The sequence below is a fragment of the Ascaphus truei genome, chromosome 1 (genome assembly GCF_040206685.1).
Source record: "Ascaphus truei isolate aAscTru1 chromosome 1, aAscTru1.hap1, whole genome shotgun sequence".
Lineage (NCBI taxonomy): Eukaryota > Metazoa > Chordata > Amphibia > Anura > Ascaphidae > Ascaphus > Ascaphus truei.
The window spans coordinates 399,533,839-399,558,183 of NC_134483.1; the positions used below are offsets into that span (position 1 = coordinate 399,533,839).

At 44.7% G+C, this 24,345-nt stretch overlaps 1 protein-coding gene across 4 annotated transcripts in view; it reads right to left on the bottom strand.

Moving 5' to 3' along the window:
- Positions 1-24,345, bottom strand: part of GLRB (glycine receptor beta) — a 123,940-nt gene that overhangs the window by 77,181 nt on the left and 22,414 nt on the right. For 3 of the 4 annotated variants that reach the window (XR_012803612.1, XM_075612622.1, XM_075612613.1), the window contains exon 2: positions 19,356-19,506. The exons of the other annotated variant lie outside the window; for it this stretch is intronic. Coding sequence is in view for 2 of the 3 variants with exons in the window: in XM_075612613.1 (XP_075468728.1) it covers positions 19,356-19,477 (122 nt within the window). In the remaining variant the exon portion in view is untranslated. The remainder of the gene's footprint in view (positions 1-19,355; positions 19,507-24,345) is intronic. 4 annotated transcript variants of the gene reach the window in all.

The window sequence follows — 24,345 nt, forward strand, 5'->3', positions numbered from 1 at the left end:
ACTCAACATTTTCTACCAATGTAAAGCATTGTCACAGTATGTGATATACAGTACTTACAATATTTACAAGCATTCCAAGTCTAGGCCCAAAACTCCAACAGTAAAAAAAAAAAGCACCAGAACAAATATTACAGTATACAATTTGTACTTCTTTTATTAGGGCCTATCTGCTGTTAACGAAGTAGGGGAAGAATACAGCAATAATTCCAAGGGGGACCAGGTATCAATATGTACCTGCATGTCTTTCAAAACACAAAGCAACATTTTTCATTTCCACCAGTGTATACTGTATGTACAGTATGAATCCCACTAATCTTATTTCTAACATTCATCATAGATGTCTTAGGAGCAAAGTTAAAACAGCAATACTCACCCCCCCCTTTTATTTATTTTTTATTTGTATATGTAATTTTAAAGCATGTGACAATGCATAATTCCTCATTGTTACATAAGCTGGCAATCATTTGGTGCTCCAGTTTTAAATCTGTAAAAATCCTGATTGTGTGTACATAATGGCTGCTTCCGTCAGTGTAACTCAGCAGCTACAATGTATCTTTATATTACTAAGGTAATGTTATCGATTTGTACAGTTTACAGCTCAAACTGCTGGGAATATTGGCATCAAATTATCACAAATTTGACAGTGTTGCAAAAATCTTGCACTGTTTGGGAGGCGTGCTAAAGCCTACTATGGAAATCAAAGGATGCTTTAAAACTCATTACAAATGGCACTGAGTTGAATGTAAAAAAATAAATAAATGCAGTAAGTATTATCAAATACTAAAGAACTTATTTAAAAAAAAAAAAACTAAGCTTTAATATGTTTTGTTGATTTAATGCCATCTACATCCCCTAATTCCTCTTATAGCCACTACCCAAATTGCTCACTGCTGGCAAGTGGAGCAAAATGAATCAAGGTTCTTTGCTCCAAGTTTGCAAGATTTTATTCATTCAGGTTTAAAAAGAAAAAATCTTTCACATCAATAGTATGACAAAATAACACATTATTGAAGAATTTCACAACACTGGGAACTAGTGATTATCACACAAGAGGTGCACGGTAGTACAGTATGTATCAGCGCTCTGTTATTGAGCAGCTCAAGGAGAGGAGAAAAGCTACGATCCGCAGAAGAAACATCTCCACTGCCTCTGCACTGGCGTAAGGAGGAGATTTGGCTGCTCGGGCGGTAAGTGGTTGGGGGGCCACAGATGAAGCCCCCGAGAGCCGCATGTGGCCTCCAGGTCAGGTGTTGCCCATCAAAATCTGGGTCGCAGATTCCTTGGGATGGCAATCAAAGGCCATCCCCGCCGCCTACTGTGATTTGGGATAAACAATATCTGATCATTGTTTAAAAGTAACAAATAGAATTGTATGTTGTGTATGTGGGTAATAAAGATGTGTACTGTAAAAATTCCAAATTAAAGCATAAAAATGATCACGTGTTTTAAATTTGTATAGCTGTCAGGGGGACTGTGGTGCTAAAAGACTTTAAATTTAATGGCACCAGAAGGAAAGAAATATTAATTTATTTTTCACAGAATCTGTTTTACGGTGTACAGGGCATTTTACATGCACAGGCTCATGACCTTTAATGCCGTTTGCTTACAGTTAGTTTTATTTTTTTGGACTGGGGCACAGGATGATAGAGTTACTTGCCCAGGGTGGCTGTTAATGGGATTTGAGACAGGATTGCCCATTTTAAGGGCACAGATCAGTTGTTGAAAGAATAACATGCATTTGTGTGTATATTTAGTCTTTCCATGGGCCGCTACATTCTACAGGTTTTGAACCAGGCCTGATTTTTTCATGAAAGGTATTTGTATATTTTCCTTTCTTTGTATATATTATGAATTGCGACCATTTTTATGAAAATTAAAAAAAATATGTCTTTTTATATATTTACTTTTGGCGAGTGCTTACTGTGATGGTAAGGGCAGCATGGCAACTACAATATAGGTCCAGCCAGCTTGCTACGCTTGCCTGTCAAGATGGCTAGACAAAGCAAGGATTAACTGAGCCACCTCAGTGTGACAAAATGGCGTCCATCCTGTTCATAGCATGATAAATTATGTCATTATGTATCGTTACTATGTGAATGCACTTGTCTGTTTGACTCATTGTATGGCTGGGCTAGCAAAAAATGGCTGAGTAATTGGCATACAATGCGTCAGGGCTGGCCTTTGTGTAAGCCAGGTGGAGTGTTAAGGGAGTTGGGGTGGGACACACCCACCTGTTGGGAGAGTACTTACTCCAAAGTTGGAGCACTGTCTTCCACCCCCCTCACTCCTGATCTGTCAGCACCTGGTCTTCCATGTTTCTGATGAAGGCCGGGAATGTATAAAAACTGGTTATAGCTCCACAGTTGTTCATCTTTTGTCTCGGTGTCGAGACCAACTGGAAAATGAACTGTGAACTAGAGGTGGTATCCTGATTTACTGGTAAACGCTGAGCAGACGGATCAAGGTGGCACACTGAGTAAGCTAGCTCAAGCAGTGCCCAGCACAATTCCGTGTACCCTGTGTTTCTGGTATGCTATTTCCCTCCTTGTGCCCTATGTTGCTCCCCGTCGGTGACAGACAAAATAAACCAAAAGTCTGGTCTATCATGACACTTACACTGTGGGAATGATCAATATGTGTGTATGTACTGTATGTGTGTTTGTACTGTATGTGTGTGTATGTATGTATATGAAGCCAGCCAATAGGGATACAATAGGTTAATTCCTCAATATAAGGTACAGTAATAGTGCAGTGTTTCTCAACCAGGGTACAGTGGCACCCTGTGGTATCGTGAGAGAATCAAAATAGTACCGCTGGATTTCTCAGAGTAGGGAGAAATCTGGGCACTTTCTAGGGTTCTGGGCAGTTAATTCCTCCCGATTGGCTGCATTTCCCTGCAGTAGCCAGTCAGGATGGAGGAGTCAGGAACCTAGGGGGCTGGGCCAAACAGAAAAAGAAGCAGCATGGGCAGGGGAGAGCAATGAGCAGAGGGGTTGGTGTCTGTGTGTATCTGTGTTTTTGTCAGTGTCTGTCTTGTTTATTTTTGATGTGACTGTCTGTCCTGTTTATTTTTGATGTGACTGTCTGTCCTGTTTTTTTTATTTTTTTATTTCAAATATTTTATTAGATTTTTTTCAGAGTACAGATATCCAACAGTATAACGATGGTGTGAAAGGTTGCGTCCAAACAAAAAACGTCAGTAAGTCAGACAGTGACTAGTAGACAAGCATTCGTTGCTAAACTAGGACAGGTTTATTCCTTTGACAGTTTGTACGTGAGATCCAGATGACACAAAAAAACCAGCAAATTGAAAAACCTGGTTTAAAGTACCATTGCAGGGCTTCTTTAAGCTCCCCAAAGAGATTTCCATGTAACCGCTCTTCAAGCAGGCAGCAGATCCTGGAGAGAATGGCGCCTGGCAGTGGCATCTGTAGGGAAGTGCAACCTTCTCTCTGATCTGCCAACTGATCCCTCCTTAAATAGTATCAGCCACCTGTTTATTCCAGGACTAAACCAAGTCTAGCCAATTTCAAAGTGGAAACATTTCCAACCAAAAATGTGAACACATAATAAACTTGGCATTTAATATTCATTTTCCTACAGCCAAACATACATTAATATCATACATACTAACTGCACGTTTTTACTCTTGCAAAGTAAGAAATTACTCAATTTCTGTATCACCTGCCTTCTAAACACCTACAATGGTATAATCCACTGTAACCCTGTTCCCCCTCCCCCCCCAGTCTCTACGGTAGTGTGAGGGGTGCATGGCGGCTGGTTACAGGCGGTGTGGTGCGTACCTGTGAGGAACAGGAGGGCCTGAGCTTCCCGCGATGTTGTGGGGGAGCCAGGACCGGGCTTCTGGGGTGGTAGCCTCCATATTATCTTAGTGGTGCAGCGCCTCCATCTTCTATACTCCCAGGGTAATGGGACAGGACCGGTATAGAAGAACCCCTCGGGTCCCAGGGTTATACTCTCCAAATCACACACAGTCTTTACGGGTGCAGAACAGTCTCTTTGACAGGACAACGATATCCCAACGATAAGGCTTCCAGCAGCCACAACACAATCGCCAGTGCCAAATACAACCTGCTTAACTCCCACGCCCTCCTCCTCTCCTTCCTCCAAGTCACTCGGCCGACAGGATGGTCTGGGCTAGGGTGGCAATTCCCCGTGGCCCACCCCCGAGGTTAGCCTCGAGGTGGGTCTTGAATTCTCTTCCCATCACCCCTGGCAGCGGGGTGAGGGCATTGGTCCACTAGTCCAGGGGTGAGCAAACTTTTTATGCCGAGCCCCCCTTTTCATCCATGAAATTTCTCGGGCCCCCCCTGCCTGATGTAATCAAAATCACATGACGTCAGCGCACGTGAGCTGGTTCAGCCATTGAGGGCGAACCAGCTTTGTAACGCCCCCGCCACGCGTCTACAAAAAAAGTATTTATAGCACAAATTACATAACTTAAAAATAAATATTATAATATTTGTCTAATAGCGTTCCCATTTCTGCTGTATTATTAATCTCTCTCTTCCCGCCACATTAGAACACCTCAGGACCTCTCTAACCTCTTCCAGTCTCTCCCTGTATTTCTCACTCCCCCTCCAGTCCCTCTCTATTCCTCCCCTCAGTGTCTCCCCCTCCCCCCCCACTCTCTTTCCCTCCCCCCAGTGTGTGTCTCTTTCTCCCTCCCCCCATTGTCTCTCACTCTCTCCCCTCTTCCAGTCTCACACTCCTCTTCCAGTCTCTCCAACTCCCTGTATTTCTCACTCCCCCTCCAGTCCCTCTCTATCCCTCCCCTCAATGTCTCCCCCCACTCTCTTTCCCTCCCCCTGTGTGTCTCTCTTTCTTTCTCCCTCCCCCTAGTGTCCCCCTCCCTCCATTGTCTCTCACTCTCCTTCCAGCCATTGCCTCTCCCTCCCCCCAGTGTCTCTCTTGCACTCTCCAACCAGCTATTGTTTCTCCCTCCACCCGGTGTCTCTCTCACACTCTCCCTCCAGCCATTGTGTGTCTCTCTCCCTCCTGCCAGTGTCTCCCTCCCTCCCACCAATGTCTCTCTCATCCCCATCCCCATGTAGCTCTTTCACCCCCCCTCCCCATGTCACACTCACTCTCACCCCCCTCCCCATCTCACACTCTCACCCCCCTCATGTCACTCACACCCTCCCCATGCCTCAGTCTCACACTCACTCCCCCATGTCCCAGTCTCACACTCACTCCCCCATGTCCCAGTCTCACTCTCCCACCCCCCCATGTCCCAGTCTCACTCCCCCCCCATGTCCCAGTCTCACTCCCCCCCCATGTCCCAGTCTCACTCCCCCCACATGTCCCAGTCCCCCCCCCCATGTCCCAGTCTCACTCCCCCCCCATGTCCCAGTCTCACTCCCCCCCCATGTGCCAGTCTCACTCCCCCCCCATGTGCCAGTCTCACTCCCCCCCCATGTGCCAGTCTCACTCCCCCCCATGTCCCAGTCTCACTCCCCCATGTCCCAGTCTCACTCCCCCATGTCCCAGTCTCACTCCCCCATGTCCCAGTCTCACTCCCCCATGTCCCAGTCTCACTCCCCCATGTCCCAGTCTCACTCCCCCATGTCCCAGTCTCACCCCCCCATGTCCCAGTCTCACCCCCCCACCATGTCCCAGTCTCACCCCCCCCCCATGTCCCAGTCTCACCCCCCCCCATGTCCCAGTCTCACCCCCCCCCCCATGTCCCAGTCTCACTCAACCCCCATGTCCCAGTCTCACTCCCCCCCCATGTCCCAGTCTCACTCCACCCCCATGTCCCAGTCTCACTCACCCCCCATGTCCCAGTCTCACTCACCCCCCCCCATGTCCCAGTCTCACTCACCCCCCCCATGTCCCAGTCTCACTCACCCCCCCCCCCCATGTCCCAGTCTCACCCCCCCCATGTCCCAGTCTCACTCACCCCCCATGTCCCAGTCTCACTCCCCCCCCATGTCCCAGTCTCACTCCCCCCCATGTCCCAGTCTCACTCACCCCCCATGTCCCAGTCTCACTCACCCCCCCCCCATCTCCCAGTCTCACTCACCCCCCCCCCATGTCCCAGTCTCACTCACCCCCCCCCCATGTCCCAGTCTCACTCACCCCCCCCCCATGTCCCAGTCTCACTCACCCCCCCCAGTCTCACTCACCCCCCCCCCAGTCTCACTCACCCCCCCCCCCATGTCCCAGTCTCACTCACCCCCCCCCCCATGTCCCAGTCTCACTCACCCCCTCTCCCCATGTCACACACGCAGGTAGCAGGAAGCAGGAAGCAACGAGATGCTGCTGTGTACTGTAGCACAGCGCAGCACAGCGCCACCTAATGGCCAAAAGAAAAATTGCAGCTGCAGACGGCTTTTTTCCCTCTGCTCCTGGCAAAATCGCCGCTGCTTCCTGCGCCCCCCCTAAACAATCTTGAGCCCACCCAGGGGGGCGCGCCCCCCAGTTTGCGCACCGCTGCACTAGTCTATGATTCTATCAGCTCTACTTATAGACGCTGATCGGTTTGGTTCCTCTCGCTCTCAACCGGCATGCTGCGCCGGGGAGCCCGTAGCCTCCTGATACTCCTCGGACCGTTCCGCAGGATTCGTGGCTTACGGCCTAATCTCAGCAGCTCTAGACTCTTGGTCTCACTGCTCACTCGAACTTTTCTTAAGCAACTCTCTCCATTGAAGATCCATCAATCAGAGAGGAACATGGCACACAGCAAGGACGAAGAACAACTCTCACTCGCCGGAGTGGGCTGCTAATTAGCTTCTCCCCTCCTGGTGTCAGCAGAACCTCCCTCTTGCTCACGCCTGCAGCAGAGTCCAGGCCGGCATCTACCATTCAGGTTAGGGCTATGAAGGGGAAAAACCCATAATGATTACTGGCGCCTGATCTTAACAGGACTTACCACAGTAGAAGGAAGATAGGTATAGCCTGAACTGTTTACAGGGGGCTACACCACCATGTATGGTATTGCAGGAAGGACCAAGCAACATCACACACCAAGCCACCTTAACAAATCCTGCTATATTTCAGGTAAGGATTTGTCTATATTTATTATACCTGGCCATTAAGAATTAACCTCCCTTCATTCCTGCTAAAACTGCATACATGTGTAAAATACATTATGTACTGTGAAAAGAAATAAACTATTCCTGCATTAATTTGACTGCCTCCAGGACACCACATGAAAAGTAAAAAAAAAAAAACAAACAGAGCAAAGATAGCTTGGCCCAGCAAAAAGAAAACAGAAAATTCAGAGATAAGTGGTGCACTGATTGCAATAAAAACATGTGTAGCTGGGTCTCCGCTCACCTCCGTAGCAGGTGGGGGGAAAGCTGCAGGTGGTCCGAAGTGCCGGAGCTCTGCAGCGGGAAACCACTACAGGGCGCCGCCAACATGAATGTTGCGCATGCGCGATGGAAGCCGAAGCGCATGCGCGATGGAAGCCAATGCGCATGCATAGTTTCACAGTTAGTGCGGCTGCCATTAGACAGGCGCCGCAAGTGATAATAAGTCCCAGCAGACCCCGGGGCTGCTCCCCATGTGCTGCACAACAGCCAATAGGGCTGCAGGAATTACGCAGAAGATAGATACTTTTAGTGCGCGAAGGACCACACCAGTCGGAGCAGGGACAGCAAGAGGTGAGGATGTGTTCAGGGTGCCAGTGGCCCCTGAACTATGCCAGATACCCCCCATAGATCCCAGCTAGGCCCCAACTCACCTCAGATTGTGGCTGCTATAGGGGAGGCCCTCCAGACAGGGACGCTCCCCTTAACACATAGTGACAGAGTGTCAGAGCGCTGCATATGTGCCAGGACGGCCACACGGTGAGGTGTGGCCTGTGGTCTGGGTCAGACCCCAGACAACTAGAGACATTAAGGGATACACTCCAGCTGGAGCTTCGTCAAGAGGCGGACGCCTATGGACAGGAGAGGATCCAGAGACCGCATTGTGGGACCAGTTTGCGGTTCGGCGGATCCACTATCGCAAATCAGCCGGGTCTGGCCTAAGACCAGGAAGGTACCCAACGTGCACCAAAGGCCACATACGCAGTGGGTAGCACTACTCCACACACATTGGGGTGGGCTTGGTTCTACGCACACTGGGTGGTTGGGTGCCAAGGGAACCTCAGTTTTTTGGGGGTTCCATCAGGGTGGTGTTACTGTGGTGTGGGTAAGGCCTTGTATTATTACTGTGGTTATATGGTTCTTTATATGTTTGTCAGTAAAGATAAGTTGGATATACCAGTGTGTGTATACTTATTGCTGATTGTATTGGGTCCTGTGAGGGGTGATCCAGCTGCGCTAGGATCCCTCCCAGTTGGAGGCACTGTAATTAGAGAGAACGTTATCACCCCAGGCTCTCAGTGGTGGAGGATCTTGCCTCCTGTACGCCAGACAGGTATTCAGCACACATAGTTCCCTTAGTCATGGGGAAGGGGGGCTACATTTGGAGGTGCTGCAGAGATTCAGACCTGGGGTGCCGTGAGAGAGTAGTGCAAATTAGCGTAACCATGTTTGTGCCATCCAAGCAAGAGGTTCGCGACTGGGCCTTGAAGCGCCACAAATTCCCCCGCCACGTGGGGCAGTGGGAGATGTTCCTGCCAACACGCCCCAGCGTGACGTCTGCGACCACATAAGACAACACTCCGGTTTAGCCAACGCACGGCTCATAGGCCGAAAATACGACCCCAAATACCGTTGGAGTGTCTTAATAATGGCCGCGGGCCATGAAATATGAGAAGAGGATGCACCACGGGCAAGCTACCGGAAGCTTTGCCCACGGGTTGCCCATTGATATACTCCGATTTACCAACTCCCCTGGTAACTTCCACTCTGGGACCCATCTGAGGTACCCTATCGGGCTGATGCTTCACACCCCTCCTGCACCCCGTGGAGGAATAAAGCCCCAGCCACAAGTCCATTCAGCTACTCAGACTTACCCATACCCAGGGTAAAATTCAGTCCGGAGCCACACTTGAGGTGCCTCGCAGAGCTGAAACCCCACACCCTTCGTATACCCCCAGCAGGTACGGGACTAGTCCAGAGCAAGCCCCTAACCAACGGCCAGGGTACCACATTCGCTTGTCAACTGAAAGCTCTGACTTGGGATTAACACTACTCCAATTGGTGGAAGCACTGATGCAATCTTCACAGTCCCAGATTTACCGCAAACTCAAAGCCTTCTCCGGGATATCACCCAATCCCATCGGGGAAGAAGAGTTTGGAGCATGGAAGGAACACACCCTGCAAGTGCTCGATGAATGGTCCTGCTCAGAGGCAGTGAAGAGGCAGCAAATTGTCGAGTATCTGGGCCCCCCTGCCGCCCAACTTGTGCGAATGCACTGGGAGACTGAAGGAGAAGTCACCGTTCAAGATTTAGTTAAACTCCTCACACAGTCCTATACTGCCGAGGATGAACTCTTGGCTCAGTTCCGTGCACCCCGCCAGAAGGAGGGAGAAGAGCTGTCCACGTTTACCGTACGGTTGCAACTGTCCCTATGGGGATTTCTCTCCAAGAAGATTATCCCAGTCGCTGCAGTAAACGAATACCGGTTCAAACAGCTCATGAAAGGTCTCTACCCTCACACACTATAGCCCTCATGATGTGAGGCGCCCCTCGGGCAGTGTCACCCCCCAGCTACATGAAGTTGATGAACCACATATGAAAGCTTGAGGTGCAGTTACACTTCCACACTCCCAAGACATCTCGGGAATCGTCTAAGGTGGACCAAAGCAACCCCTACTAGGGGACAACACCCCCCAGGATCTTCCACGACAAACCCCGTCAGAGATCGGTTCTTAATCCTGGCTTCGATGCCAACCGCGATAACCGCGGCTACAACTTTAACCGAGATGGTCACTTTGCTACGTACTGTCCAAAGCCAAGAAGACCACCCCTGGGGCTACAGCCTTCACAGTGCAGACAACAGAACCGCCCTCCACTCCATCGGAGAACGCCCTGGCGCCCAGCACCGAGGAGGTACTCCAACCAGATGCCTACAGTCGAGTGGTTCCTGCGGCGATTATACGAGTCTTAGTGGAAGGAATATACTCCTCCGCCTGCTAGATCCCAGCTAGGCCCTACTCACCTCAGATTGTGGCTGCTATAGGGAAGGCCCTCCAGACACGTAGTGACAGAGTGTCAGAGTGCTGCATACGTGACCGGACGGCCACGCAGTGAGGTGCGGCCTGCGGTCTGGGACAGACCCCAGGCAACCAGACATTAAGGGACACACTCCAGCTGGAGCTCCCTCAAGAGGCGGACGCCAATGGACAGGAGAGGATCCAGAGACCACGTTGTGGGACCATGTTGCAGTTTGGCGGATCCACTATCACAAGTCGGCCTGGTCTGGCCTAAGACCAGGAAGGTACCCAACGTGCACCAACGGCCACATACACAGTGGATAGCACTACTCCACACACTTTGAGGTGGACTTGTTTTGTGGACAGGGTGGTTAGGTGCCAAGGGCACCTCAGTGGGGGGTTTGGGGGTTCCATCAGGGTGGTGTTACTGTGGTGTGGGTATTGCTTTGTAGGGCCTTGTATTATTACTGTGGTTATATGGTTCTTTATATGTGTGTCAGTAAAGATAAGTTGGATATACCAGTGTGTGTATACTTATTGCTGATTGTATTGGGTCCTGTGAGGGGTTATTCAGCTGCGCTAGGATCCCTCCCAGGGGGAGGCACTGTCATCAGGGAGAACGCGATCACCCCAGGCTCCCAGTGGCAGAGGATAAGCCTCCTGTACGCCAGAGAGGTATCCAGCACACATAGTTCCCTTAGTCACGGGGAAGGGGGGCTACACATGCATATTACTGTAAACAAAAATATAAAAGCAGCCCTGTCACAGATGGGAACATACAGATGTATAGATTAGAAATGGTATCATTATTATAGGATAAGAAGTATATTGGATTATTCTTGAATAGTTACATTTAGTACAGATGAGGAGCGTAAAGAAATGCTCTAGTACCAGGCTAGTAATATAATTAAATCCAGATTATAGCCAACATGGGTGAATCCATATTCATATAAGCAATTGAATGAGTATATCCGCGAAGTCTACTCAAAAGACAAGTAATCCCTGAAAACAGGGGATAAGTGATGTTGTCACCAACCCTCTATTTCATTGGGAGTGTCCACTACAAATTTTTATACTCACAATCACCCACTTCGAAGACTGGATAAGACCTACAGCTGCTGACAAAGGATCCAAGAAGTGAAGTAAAGTAGTGCACAGCCAAAAAGAGCAAGGAGAGGATCCAATAATGCAAAAAATGATTTAATGGAGAATCAAAGCATAGAGAATAACCTCATACGTGTTTCAAACTATATGTTCTTTCTCAAGGAGTTACTTTTAGCCTGTTTATAACAACATCTGCAATTATATACAGGCATTAATTTAGTTGGTAAAGGAGAACAAACTAGTACTGTTCAGTATTTATACCATGTTGAAAAGTAGTTGGGGGGTGGGGGGGAACAGATAAGAGAGACAAGGAGAGAGGGGGAGAGGAGAAGGGGAAGGCAGAGGGGGGGGGGGGGGAGAATGGCCTCCCATCCCCACTGGCTTTTTCAAACTCAACCCTTTTGGGTCTATATCGAGCGGGTTTTCCCTTTATCATCTGCAGTTGCTTTGGGTTCTTTAAATCTATATCTTCAGCTAGGGTTGAATCAATCTACCAGACCAATTGTCTTGTTTATTTTTGATGTGACCATCTCTCCTGTTTGTTTTTTATACGACTGCCATTTTTGTTTTTTTGCTGTGACTGTCCTGTGTGTGTGTGTACACTATTGTAGGCGTTCCTCAGCAATGCTGCCAGAATCGCTCTGCTCTTTCCTAAATCTGTCTCCGCGTCTCCCCTCATGAAATCCCTCTCCTGGCTTCCGATCAAATCCCGCATCTCACACTCAATTCTCCTCCTGACTTTCAAAGCTTTACACTCTTCTGCCCCGCCTTACATCTCAGCCCTAATTTCTCGTTATACACCATCCCGACTCTTGCGTTCTTCTCAAGGATGTCTTCTTTCTACGCCCTTTATATCTAAAGCCCTCTCCCGCCTTAAACCTTTTTCACTGACTGCCCCACACCTCTGGAATGCCCTTCACCTCAATACCCGACTAGCACCCTCTCTACCCACCTTTAAGAACCACCTTAAGATACACTTGCTTAAACAAGCATACAAATAGCACTGTGGATAATACTGGACACATGATATAAAGCTTAGCCCCCTGCAGACGCACTTACCAGAACTCCCTCCTACTGTCTCTGTACGTTCTCCCTACCTACCAATTAGATTGTAAGCTCCTCAGAGCAGGGACTCCTCTTCCTTAATGTTACTTTTATGTCTGAAGCACTTATTCCTATGATCTGTTATTTATATTATCTGTTATTTATTTGATTACCACGTGTATTACTACTGTGAAGCGCTATGTACATTAATGGCGCTATATAAATAAAGACATACAGTACAATACAAACCAACTAAAAATTATGAATTAGGGGTGCCTTGAGGAAAAAAAAAAAAAGAACAACTGGAATAGTGTCCACCCACTGTGACACTGGCCAATCTTAGCTAGGGGGAGAAGCTATAGTCTAGGCTATAAATAGCAGTTTATGTATAAAGTTATTTAGGAACAACTAGTGGATAACCAACTAGCTGGAGCATCAGGCCAAGCTTACTAGGGCCTCAGGCAATAGTGTAGCACCTGAGGTAGGAAGGCGAAGATGCATAGCGTGGAGCAGGAGTAGATGGGCCCTGAGCGATATGTTCCTGCCTTGTCCTATCAGAAGGTTCCCCTTGTCTTGCAGCGGAATGCCTCCGCATGGCAGTATCTCAAACACCTCCACGACTGATTATGCAATTATCTGTATTTCTTCATTACGGTTTTATTCTTTTTACATTTTTGTGTTTATTTTATTATATAATGTAGGATATTCAGTAAATAAATATGCATATTCTTAATCCAATAAAATGTCTTTATATTTGTCAAGGTCAAGAATATGTATGTAAAGATATGTATACAGTATGTTCCCCTAAAACTTGATTAGTCTCTTTGATATAATATCTCTATTGAGTACTACAATTCCCCTGCCTTTGTTGGCCTGTCTTATAACAAGAATTCTGAGGAGAACACAAATATTAAGAGCCTTGCATTCTTTGTTAGTTTTCACTAGATTATCCCAATATTTCTTATTTTGTTTACATAGACCAGATTAATTTATGACTAACTGAAAGACTATAATCTGGTCACTTTGGGACTGTGTGCGATAAGAAACATTTTTCTTTAAGCCACTGTGTTTTATCTTGGACACTAGATCCCCAGAATCCAGCTCGATTAGATTATGAAATGTTATCCATGTTGTAGGCAGCTGAGCGTGAAGCTCATATTATCAAAAGCATAATTTTCTAATTCTAGCTCCACTAGAGAAGGAGAGATTTACAGTCCTGGTGGTTAAAGGATACTGTATCAATAGGTAGTCTGTTAGCTAAGTGTGTATCACTTTTCGCAAAATGCCTTGAGATTAAGTGTGACGGAGAAGCCTTGTAGGTATGGTCAGAAAGGAGCTCACACACCACGTTCCTGCAATAAAAGTCCCTTATTTCCCACACAAGGGAAAGCAGGTTGCCCTACACTTTCAAAGAAGTAAATGAACCGTTAAAAGTAAATAGCATACGTCTGCAAACGAACAAAAAAGTCGAGACAACAGGAAGTCTACTGCCTGCCTTTTAAACCTCCCCTTTCCAATCAGCAAGCAGACCTACAAGCTAGGGTGTGGTTTCCAGGGCCTGCTAGAGTGAGAGAGTTTTTTTAACCTCTTGTATACTCCCTAACAGTAAGGCTATTTATACGTTTATTTAAAATCGATGAAGAATTCAAATGTTAGGTCCACTTGTGAAGGCAAAGACAGTCCTTTATTAAAAGTAGTGTTATCTTGTATGGGGATAAGATGTATTTGGAAAAGTTAAAATATTGACAGGCTTTAATGTACACTTCTCAGATTTTTCTTTGAGATTTCATCCTCCTTCCTCTCTGTCCCCTTCAGGTCTTTCCATTCCTTTCTCTCCTTGTTTGGGGTGTGCTGGTGTTCCCTCTAATGTGCTTCTTTTTTCCTGTTCCCTATGTCCTTCATCTGTCGTGGCCCTAAAAATGTCTTCATGTTTTGGGAATGGTCCCCTCTAAATCAAAAGATCTGTCTCTTCTGGCTTGTGGGAAACCTTTAGATATTAACTGTTTGATCTGAATTAGATCATGGGTATATAAGTTTGATTGTTCCATTTTTTGGTCTTTATTATGGAGGTAATACACCTGGTGAGATCAATATTTGGGGGCTTTAGCCTTCTAATTAAATTGGTTATCATATTTGGGTTTGTGGGAGGGTCTCTGTATGGATCTAGTGGATTTTTATTTCATAATTGAATGAGGCCTCTCTCTTTTATTAATAACCACACAGATTCCCAACAAGCTCTGAGAAACCCCAAACATTACCACATTATATATATATATACAGTGGTTGACAAATCACCAAAAAATCTACTCGCCACACAAAAAAAATCTACTCGCCACCTAGTACCAAACGTGTGCTGCTTGGGCCAATATTTACTCGCCCGGGGGTTAAATCCACTCGCCCGGGGCGAGCAAATGTATAGGTTTGTCGAACACTGTATATATATATATATATATATATATATATATATATATATATATATATATATATATATATATATAACAATGAAAAGAAAAAGAAAAGCGTCCCAACTCAGCACTCAAGTATACTCAGAACAAATATCAAAGAAAATTATGATTTAACAGCACAAACATATATATATATATGTGTGTCCAGAGGAGTGCTAGTGGGCGTGGCTAAATGTATACAACAAAAAACAAACAAAGATGCCCAAGGTTACTTCCCATTTGACAAAAATACACAGTGCAATACCTATATATTCTCTTGAAAAAGGGTCATTTAGTTTAACCCTTTGGCCAAAGCGTCTCAAGCCTGCTGCCACTTTCAAGGCATGACCGTTAGCAGGTCCGAACACTCCCCGAGTTAAAATTCTTATTTACCTGTATAATTACAGGAAGAATGCTCAGCATTGGATCTGTCGTAACCCAGCAAAATGAAACTGACCTGCCAACTTGGAATGTGGGGAGGGGCAAGCTTAAACCTTGGGGGGGGGGGCACTACCCTCCCAAAAGCAGCTGAGACCAGCTGCACATAGTTAATAAAATCTCTCTTTTATTAGTCTATTTTTTTGTTGTTGACCAGTTTCTATGTTGGTTGTATTTATAAAACTTCTGGTCTGTTGAAAATCTATTTGGTTTTAATAAAATAACATATTTTTCCAATCTATCCGACCTAATCGGAATCTACCTTCTAGAATTTTATTCACGAACGTTCACTGTTGTAACATTTTAATTTATCTTATACCTTTTCAATTTGTTTTTTAATGGTCCCTGTTTTTGTATTTGTAATCAGTGGTTACATTCATTTAAGGAAGCAGTCATCTAATATACTTTTCCGTTTTGTGGAGAATTTAACATCAATCTCAAATGATGGAGTTTTTAATATTCTGAAACCTCTTGGGATTTTTTTTATGTTTAATCTAATTCTCCAGGGCAACAAAATCATATGAACATGTAATTTCGGTTGTAAAGAATTTCTTTAATTGCCGAAATAGAATGCAGTGTTTATCTTTATAATAACAACCCATAACAAATGTCGCCACAATGCTGAAGACAAATTGATACAGTACTAATTAACAATATATTTGTATGGGGGTGGTGCAGGGGGTCATAGTTATAAATACCATTGAAATAGGAAAGAGTACCCCATTATTGCACTCTACATCATCATTTAATATTATACACACACACAAAAAAGATTAAAAAAACAGTTTAATAGTGGGGCAACGGTGTTGTAATCGACAAAGAAACAAAACAGAACTACAACGTTGAGATTGTGATTCCTAATGCAGCACACAATTCCCATCACATGTACTATATAAATGTACTATATAAAATATAGTCACTGTGAAATTGCACAGAAATAGTCTACATTGATTAATAGGCGGGACTGAATCAATGTAGACTATTCTATGCAATTTCAGTGTATATTTAATACTCGGCAGCCCAAAAGCAGTCCTCAATCGGCATAAAAATACACTCTCTGCTATGCTCGCAACTTTAGGAAACGCCCTACGCGTTTCGTCACTGATGACTTCGTCAGGGCCAATCCTAAAGTTGCGAGCATAGCAGCTGTTGCTACTACACAAGCAGAGAGTGTATTTTTTTTGCTTTTGGGCTGCCGAGTTTTCCTGGATTGTGGTTTTATGCAGCAAATACAGTAGTGCCAGTTGAAGGTACTGATACCGGAGGATATCTCTGTATGGGACGCTGAGTTGTGACATCATCTGTTTCCTGGAGAATCCACACATCCGGCTGAGATACCAGTGGCAGCAGAGAAGGCACCGTGGACCCTTGCAGTCAAATAGCGAATGAGTATATCTCATACATGCTTGATTTTATACTCTGTTTGTGAGTGCGCTTTTTCTATGTTATAGTCCCATAAAATCGTTTTATACTTTAATACACTAGGAGTGCGCCTGTTTGTCTTTTGTTTTCTCAGATATTCCTTGGATTTGGTGATCCTTATATTCGGGCTGCAAATCTCCAGTGATTATGTGCAATTGTGGACTGGTTTATATACATTTCTTCTTTATATTTTACTATATATATTTTATATATATTTTTTTTTAATTTTATTTTCATATATGTCTTTAGAAATGTTTTTTTTAGTCTAATTTACTATTCTACAGCTGCTATATATGAATACACTAATATATCGTCTTTAGGTACATATTGGTCATATAGCCTGAATATTAGATTTTTCTAACACAGCCTACTTTAATTTTAATCAGTATTACTAAGGCGCTACTCCAATTTGTCTTTCTTTGTATATGTATGTATATATATATATATATATATATATATATATATATATATATATATATATATATATATTACACACACACACACTGTGCATACTTGTGGAACGTACTCTTAGGTATGCAAAATCTACAGCCCAAGCTATACATTTATCTGCTCCGGGTGCATGTCAGGCAGCCAATGTCCACCTTTGTCGGCTCAAATTGCTAAGAAGTTGTCCACAGCACTCTAAATTGTAGTAAAATAATGTTTTAATACCCCATCACGACAAACAAAAATTTGAGTGACATTTCTGGCCTGCCAAATCTTTATCAAGCTTCAAAAGGTTCTGGCAGACCCAAACATTCATTTTAACCTCCTAGACATTTAATATTTGAACCGCGTATATCTTCGGAACAAAACAGATTTTAAACTGGTTGAAGGACAGACAACAGAGAGTTTTCATAAATGTAACCTTTTCAGGTTGGGCTAAAACCTTCTCAAAATAATTTTAGCATATTGAACCCATTACAATCCAATCCTTGATAAGAAGAAGGGAAAAAAAGACTGTTACTAAGAGTAGATTAGTAGAATAAATACAAGACGGGTGCAATATTTCATTGCATCAGTTTACAAATAGTCACTTGTTAAGGACTTACTGTACAAGAGCATTGTTTAGTGACCTAAAAGAGCATAGTAATAAGATTATGCGCTGTGATTTTGGCTGGGTATTATTTTGTATGCCTTTTAAAGGAGCACTCCTGGGGATACATTGTTTTCTTTTTAATAGGTTTGAAGCAGGGTTCTCCAGAGATAAACCGCATTGATTTCAGCTCCGGGCCCCACTGTTTCTCAAGATACTTACCTCGGTAGGGGGTGCTGATATCTCTGCGTATTTTAAATGTCTGGCATCACATGGGCCAATAGGAATCTGCAAGGGATCACGTCACGGCTTTGTATTAGTCCTCAGGACATTTAAAGCCGCCATATCGATAGCCCCGACTAGCCCCGTCTGGGCTGCTACTAGCACCCCATCCAAGGCAAGTATCTCGGAAATCCGGAGGTCTTCAGAGCTGAAATTTAAAATTATTCAACTCCGGAGACACACAATGTAGATTGGACGAAACAGGATCTGTGTGATCAGTATGGATCAGAGGGGGGGAGAGAGCAAGGGGAGCATAACCAAATGAGGCGACATCCAAGGGGAGGAGGTGGGGTAGGGAAAAGGGGGACAGTGTGAGTCCTCTATATCCTCCGTTTTTCTGTATCCTCAATATAATGTCACTGCTTTCTATAGGGCTCCAGAGTGAGGCTGACCCCAGTGGCCATATTGTTTCAGCCGGACACAAATTCCAGCAAGGGTATTTTAACATTAAATATTTAAAGAACCCGTATCTTAGACTGCTACGGCTTAGCTCCCGGGGAAGAAAAACAATGTACAAATGAACTCATAGTGGCAAACACTCCCTATTCATAAAAGACAGATTCTCATAGGTTTCAGTAGAATGTTTTTGTTTTTTTCAGCAAACGGTTCAGGTCAATAAAAGATTAACAGATCTCCCTAATTTTCCTACCAAATGTCCTCAACAAATCCTCAGATGACTGAGAAGATTAAGCCGTCACTGGGGAGATTGGCTAAGAGCAGATGCAGTATATCGCACCCTGACCCGTCCTTAACTGCCATTCAAGTTCATTCCAGTCAACACAGTATCGGGTGCAATACCCCTAAATCTGTCCCTAGTGAATACTGGCAATTGTACACAGTAGGGCCCAGCTGCTCTGCATTTCGCTTCTCGGCGATCTGCCAATATGGCAGTACTGAGAAGGGGGCCGGCATGTCTGTGCATGCGTAGAAGGGGGACATCGGAGGTCACGCATGCGCAGAAGGGGGAGCGGCCGAGGTCGTGCATGAGCAGAACGGGCGAGAGGCCGAGTTCACGCTTGTGCAGAAGGGGGACGGCCGAGTCTGCGCATGCGCAGAAGGGTAGGAAAGACGGAAATTCACCGGTGGACACAGCAAGTGCTATATTCCTCTTTTTGACGATTTTCGCATTCCGGCAGCGGCGTATAACGGAACCTGCCATGAGTGGGCCCTACAGTATACAACATTTTATAATCATATGATGTCTGAACCTACATATGCCATTTTTACTACATGGATCAACTAATTCACACATTTAATACTGAGAGAAAAACTGAATATAGACAATGACTATAGTTCAATTTGGGAGATGCACAAGAACAAGCACCAAAAATGCTCATACATTATATTTATACATCATTTAATTGCTCAGAAGTTTGAAAAGTAGACTATTTCTTTGAGGTATACTCCACTTTACTAGAGGGGGTAGTGCTCCTTGCTATTAACTAGGCTAAACCAAAGTGGACATTGTTTTTAGTTCATAAATAAAACATTATAAATAAAATAACATACGATGGGCATGGATATTGCTTCTTTTTCGACTTTCCTTTCTTTGAGGATTTTTCTTTAGAGTGGGCTCCATCCAGCCACAGGGAGAACAGGAGGAACAGAAGAATCCCTGATATGAACTTCATCTCGATATATGAATCTAAGGACAACCGACCTGAAACATGACAAAAACTATTATTATTTATTAAAAAAGCATGACTTATTTTTAAACTTTAATTTACAACTACATCTATGCCACTTCACAATAAATATATACCCATCTGTTAAACAGCAAGTGAAAAAAATACTAGAGAAAAAACTCAAATATGGGGAAATAATATATATATATTCTGTAATGTGTTAGCCAAGCTTAATAATCAGAAATGAATAGACAATACTGTTCTGTGGCTAAAATGCTTTTATTTGTGCGAGCTTTCGAGATACACTGATCTCTTCTTCCAGCGGTGATACAATGGATAAAGCCAGAGAGATTTTTACTTGGAATGTATCTGTGACTGAAGCCTAGCCCTCCCTCTGCGCAGTATGCGATTTATGACTTAAGGCATGGTTGTGCAAACTTTTCCCTGTGCGCACCCCTGCCTGCTCTCCTCGGTGCCTCGCGCCCCTCTGCTTGACCCCGGCGTCAAATGACGCGTGGGGTCATGTGACGTCACGTCGCCATGGTAACATGACCCCGCGGCGTTTTATGATGCCGAGTTACCAGGACAACGTGTCGCTGGAAGGTAGGTGTATTATAGAGGCCTCGCGCGGCGGGGGAAGAGCGCGGGACCTCTATAACTGCCATGCCCCCCCGCCAGAAAATCTACCGATACCCCTATGGGGCGCACCCCCAGTTTGCGCACCGCTGTCTTAAGGTGTTAAATGGTCCTTGAATGTTAGTGATGTAAGAGTGTGTGTGTATGTATGTGTGTAAATATAGATTTATAAAGCGCCCACAGTGTATGCAGCGTTTTACAAAAGTTGTGTGGAGTGGGAGTGTATACCAATGGTGTGAGTAATGCAGAAATGTAATAGGGTGTTGCATTACTATTAGTGTGTGTACTACTAATACTATGTGGTCCCTATTGGTCCAAACTGGACCGGTACATCAAAAGCTTTAGACACGGAGCCATATCCAGCATCCTGGACAAAGTAAGGAAACAAACGTACTGTATAATCTGGCACTAAACGAGAGGAGAGCCATAGAATCGCTAAAGGCCAACCACAACATAACAATCAAACCTACGGACAAGGGAGGAGCAATGGTCATAATGAACACCACAGACTACCTGCGGGAACCGCACAGACAACTTTCTGATGCAAAGTATTCCACCAAACTGCAGGAGGATCCAACAAAAAATATATATTAGAGAACTCAACAGGATCATTAAAACACTCCCGATCCACACAAGTTAACAAATTCTGGACCTGATAACAGCTAACCCAAAACCTGGCACATTCTACATGCTCCCTAAAATTTACAAAGAGGGTAACCCTGGGCACCCTATTATTTCTGGATCTGGCACACTTACCGAGAATATTTCTTGCTACTCCTTGAGAAAGAGCAGTTTTGCTTGAAACGCATGGGATGAGGTTCCCATGCCCATGTCCTTGTCCCAGTGTCCGTTTTATGTAGCTGAATAAAGTTTGCTATTTAATTTTCACCATCAGGTGACGTCCTGACGAAGCACTATGTGCAAAACGTGTAGAGTGTCACGTGAAGCTGCCCCTGTGGATTTTGTACCGGCGGAGGCTGTGTCAGAGAACGCGGGTCTCCCTGCTGACTGCAGTTTTTCTATGTAAGTAAACTGGGTCTGGACCCCCTTGGTATATCAGCAGTCAGCTTCCCTGGTTCTCCTACCCCTCCTTGTCCCATATTTTAGCGTTTTTTATAATCTATGTGCCTATTATTATTATACCTACCTTTTGGGGTTATTAAACTTTGTGCTTTTCAGTGCGCCATTCTGCCTGCTTGTTTTTTTCTTGTCTGTGATCTCCCTTCCAGGAGCTCACGTTTCTAGGGGTTGTGGAGTCCCCATAGGCAGACGGCAGCAAGAGAGCCGTGATACCCTTCTCCCCTCGTACCTCTCCAGACAGCACAAGCGCGGAGTGACTATGTTGCCTTCTACAGTGACTAAATGCATCCAATTTATTCTGACCCATAACTACTTCACATTTGGAAATGACACATACCTCCAGACAACCGGGGCCGCTATGTGCACTTGGATGGCGCCACAGTATGCCAATCTGTTCTGCGCAAAATTGAAAAGTGACTTTCTTTCCACCCGTCACTTGAAACCCCTTACATACCTTCGGTACATCGATGACATCCTCCTGATTTGGACCTCTGATGAACAGGACCTCATACAGTTCCATGAAAACTTCAATACGTTCCACCAGACCATCAACCCAATTCCCCGGACGAAGTATATTTCCGAGACATCACCATTACTATAAAGAACAACCAACTACAGACTTCTGTATACCGGAAACCTACAGACAGAGACAGATACTTGAGGGACAACAGCTTCCACCCCACATACACTAACCATGCAACCATCTACAATCAAGCCTTACAATAGAACTGGATATGCTCTGACACAGCAGACAGAGACCAGCGGATTAAAGCCTTGAGATCGGATTTTATAAACCGGGGATATAACCACAGAATTATAGACCAGCAATCCACAAAGCCACCAGAATACCAAGAAGTAATCTCCTTGAATACAGACAGAAAGAGACAACGACAGGGTACCTTTGGAGGTCACATATAACCCACAACTAGAAGCCCTACACAATATCGCAAGGGAACTACAACCCATTCTCCAGGAAGATACAAGGCTGCAAAAGGTCTTCCCTGAAACACCTATCAGCCTTGAGAAAGCGCTCACGCGCAAAACGGTCGTCGGCGGAGGCTGACTATACTGTAGTAACTAGCTGCGATTGTGGTTAGTGGTTTCTAAACATCACATAGACTATACCTGATCTGCTGTGAGGAGCTCGATTTAGCAAGACAAATGTAAGAGCCTGCGATTGATTTATTAGATCGGGAACACCCGGAACCACTGCCTTTATTGTATAAGCAGTGTGTGGTCTGGATGTATATCTGACCTTCTACCCAGATACCCTTTCTGATTTTTTTGTGTGCATACCTGCACCAACCAGGGGTTATTGTGTACTTATATAGCACAATTACCTACAACAACTAGGGGTTATATTACCAAACCAGCACACATTATTTTGCTGTAAGCAGATAAGCCTATAACACAATTACAGCAATTGATTTGGAAGGGAAACACCTCATTTATTTTCTGGCATTTACCCTTCAGGGGATTATAATGGAGATATGAGAGAATGCCAATATACCTATACACACATTGTTATAGGGTGAGATATACATATATGTGTGCTAGCTTGGTTATATACCAACATATATATACTAACATTAGTATCTAACACACAATTACAACCCCGGTGACAGCAGTACTTGACTGGGATATACAGTCACTTTTGTTCTCTTTTATGTACACTCATTTATTTTAAAACTATATTAATAAAGTACATTCTACATACTCTGAGTTATAGAGTGCTATCAGCTGAGTTCTTTTTCTTAGGTGTATTATCAGTATATTTCTCAGCACAGCACCATTACTTACCCACCTATCTCTTATGACAATCAGCTGAGCAGAGGTTATCATTCCCTCCCCCCCCCCCTTCCCCTATTGTATACTTCCCTGAAACACCCTTATTATCATACAGACAACTCCATAATCTTAATAAAATGATGGTGAGGAGTAAAGTATTCAACAGTACAACTGAATGCGGGACAAGACCAAGCCAGGACGCAAGATGCAAAACCTGCGCAATTCTCCACACAGCGGGCACAATACAAATACCACACAGGAATCTGGAGTACAAAATCAGAGGAAGGTTCACCTACTCCAGCAATGTCTTTTACCTCATCATGTGCATGAAATGCCGAGGGGGCTGCTGCAACATAGGTGAGATGGGACAGGGGCTAAACAAGAGAATAAATCTGCATCACCACTGCATCAAACGTGGAACAAGAGACAGTCCTGTCGGTGAACATTTCTCTGACTCTGGGCATAAGATGAACGATCTGAAGGTGGCCATACGCAAAGGTAATCTTAGAACACCAAAAGAGAGATGGTTGCATGAATAAAAATGTATGCAACTGTTCGGGAAACTTAGCGGTGGCCTAAACCGAGACCGCAGTTTCATGAGTCACTACCCTGACAGAAGAGAACTCTCTTCCCATGAGTGCTAAAAGCCATGTCTAGACATACTGCGCTATATGAATGCACACACAGCTGTCTCTTACACATACAAATGTACCATGTAATTCTATCCCTATATACTGTACCAATAGGGACCACATACAGTAGTATCTACACACACTAATAGTAATGCAACAGACTCTTAAATTTCTATACCTACCCACACCATTGGTATACAATCCCACACCACATACACACCTTTTGTAAAGCGCTTTATTCACTGTGGGCGCCCTATAAATTTATATTTACACACATACATAAAGTACATACAGTACAAACACACACACACACACTCTTACATCCTTAACATTCAGGGACTATATAACACTGTGGACGGACGTTCACAGAGGTACGCAATTAGGAGGCTTTATAATGTGAAATTATAATAAGGCTTTATTGTGCCTTTTCCTTTTTATCAGGAAAACATCCAAACAAGGGGGGGGGGGGGGACAAAGCTTCCGTTCACTTGGGAGTATTTCTAGTGAAAACACTATGCAATCAATTCAGATCTCCCTAGTCAAGCATTTCTCCCCAGCCCCAAACATAGCATGCAATAAGCAGATATAAGCAGTCTCTTAAGAATAAAAGTCTTCTCTGTTTGTAAGCTTCTCTGCTCTCCTGGAACCGCACCCATGCGTGCACAGAAAATATCAGCATCCAGGTTTTAGAAGTCTTATTTGGTCCTTGTGGTTTGGAGGGAACATCTTTACTGTCCC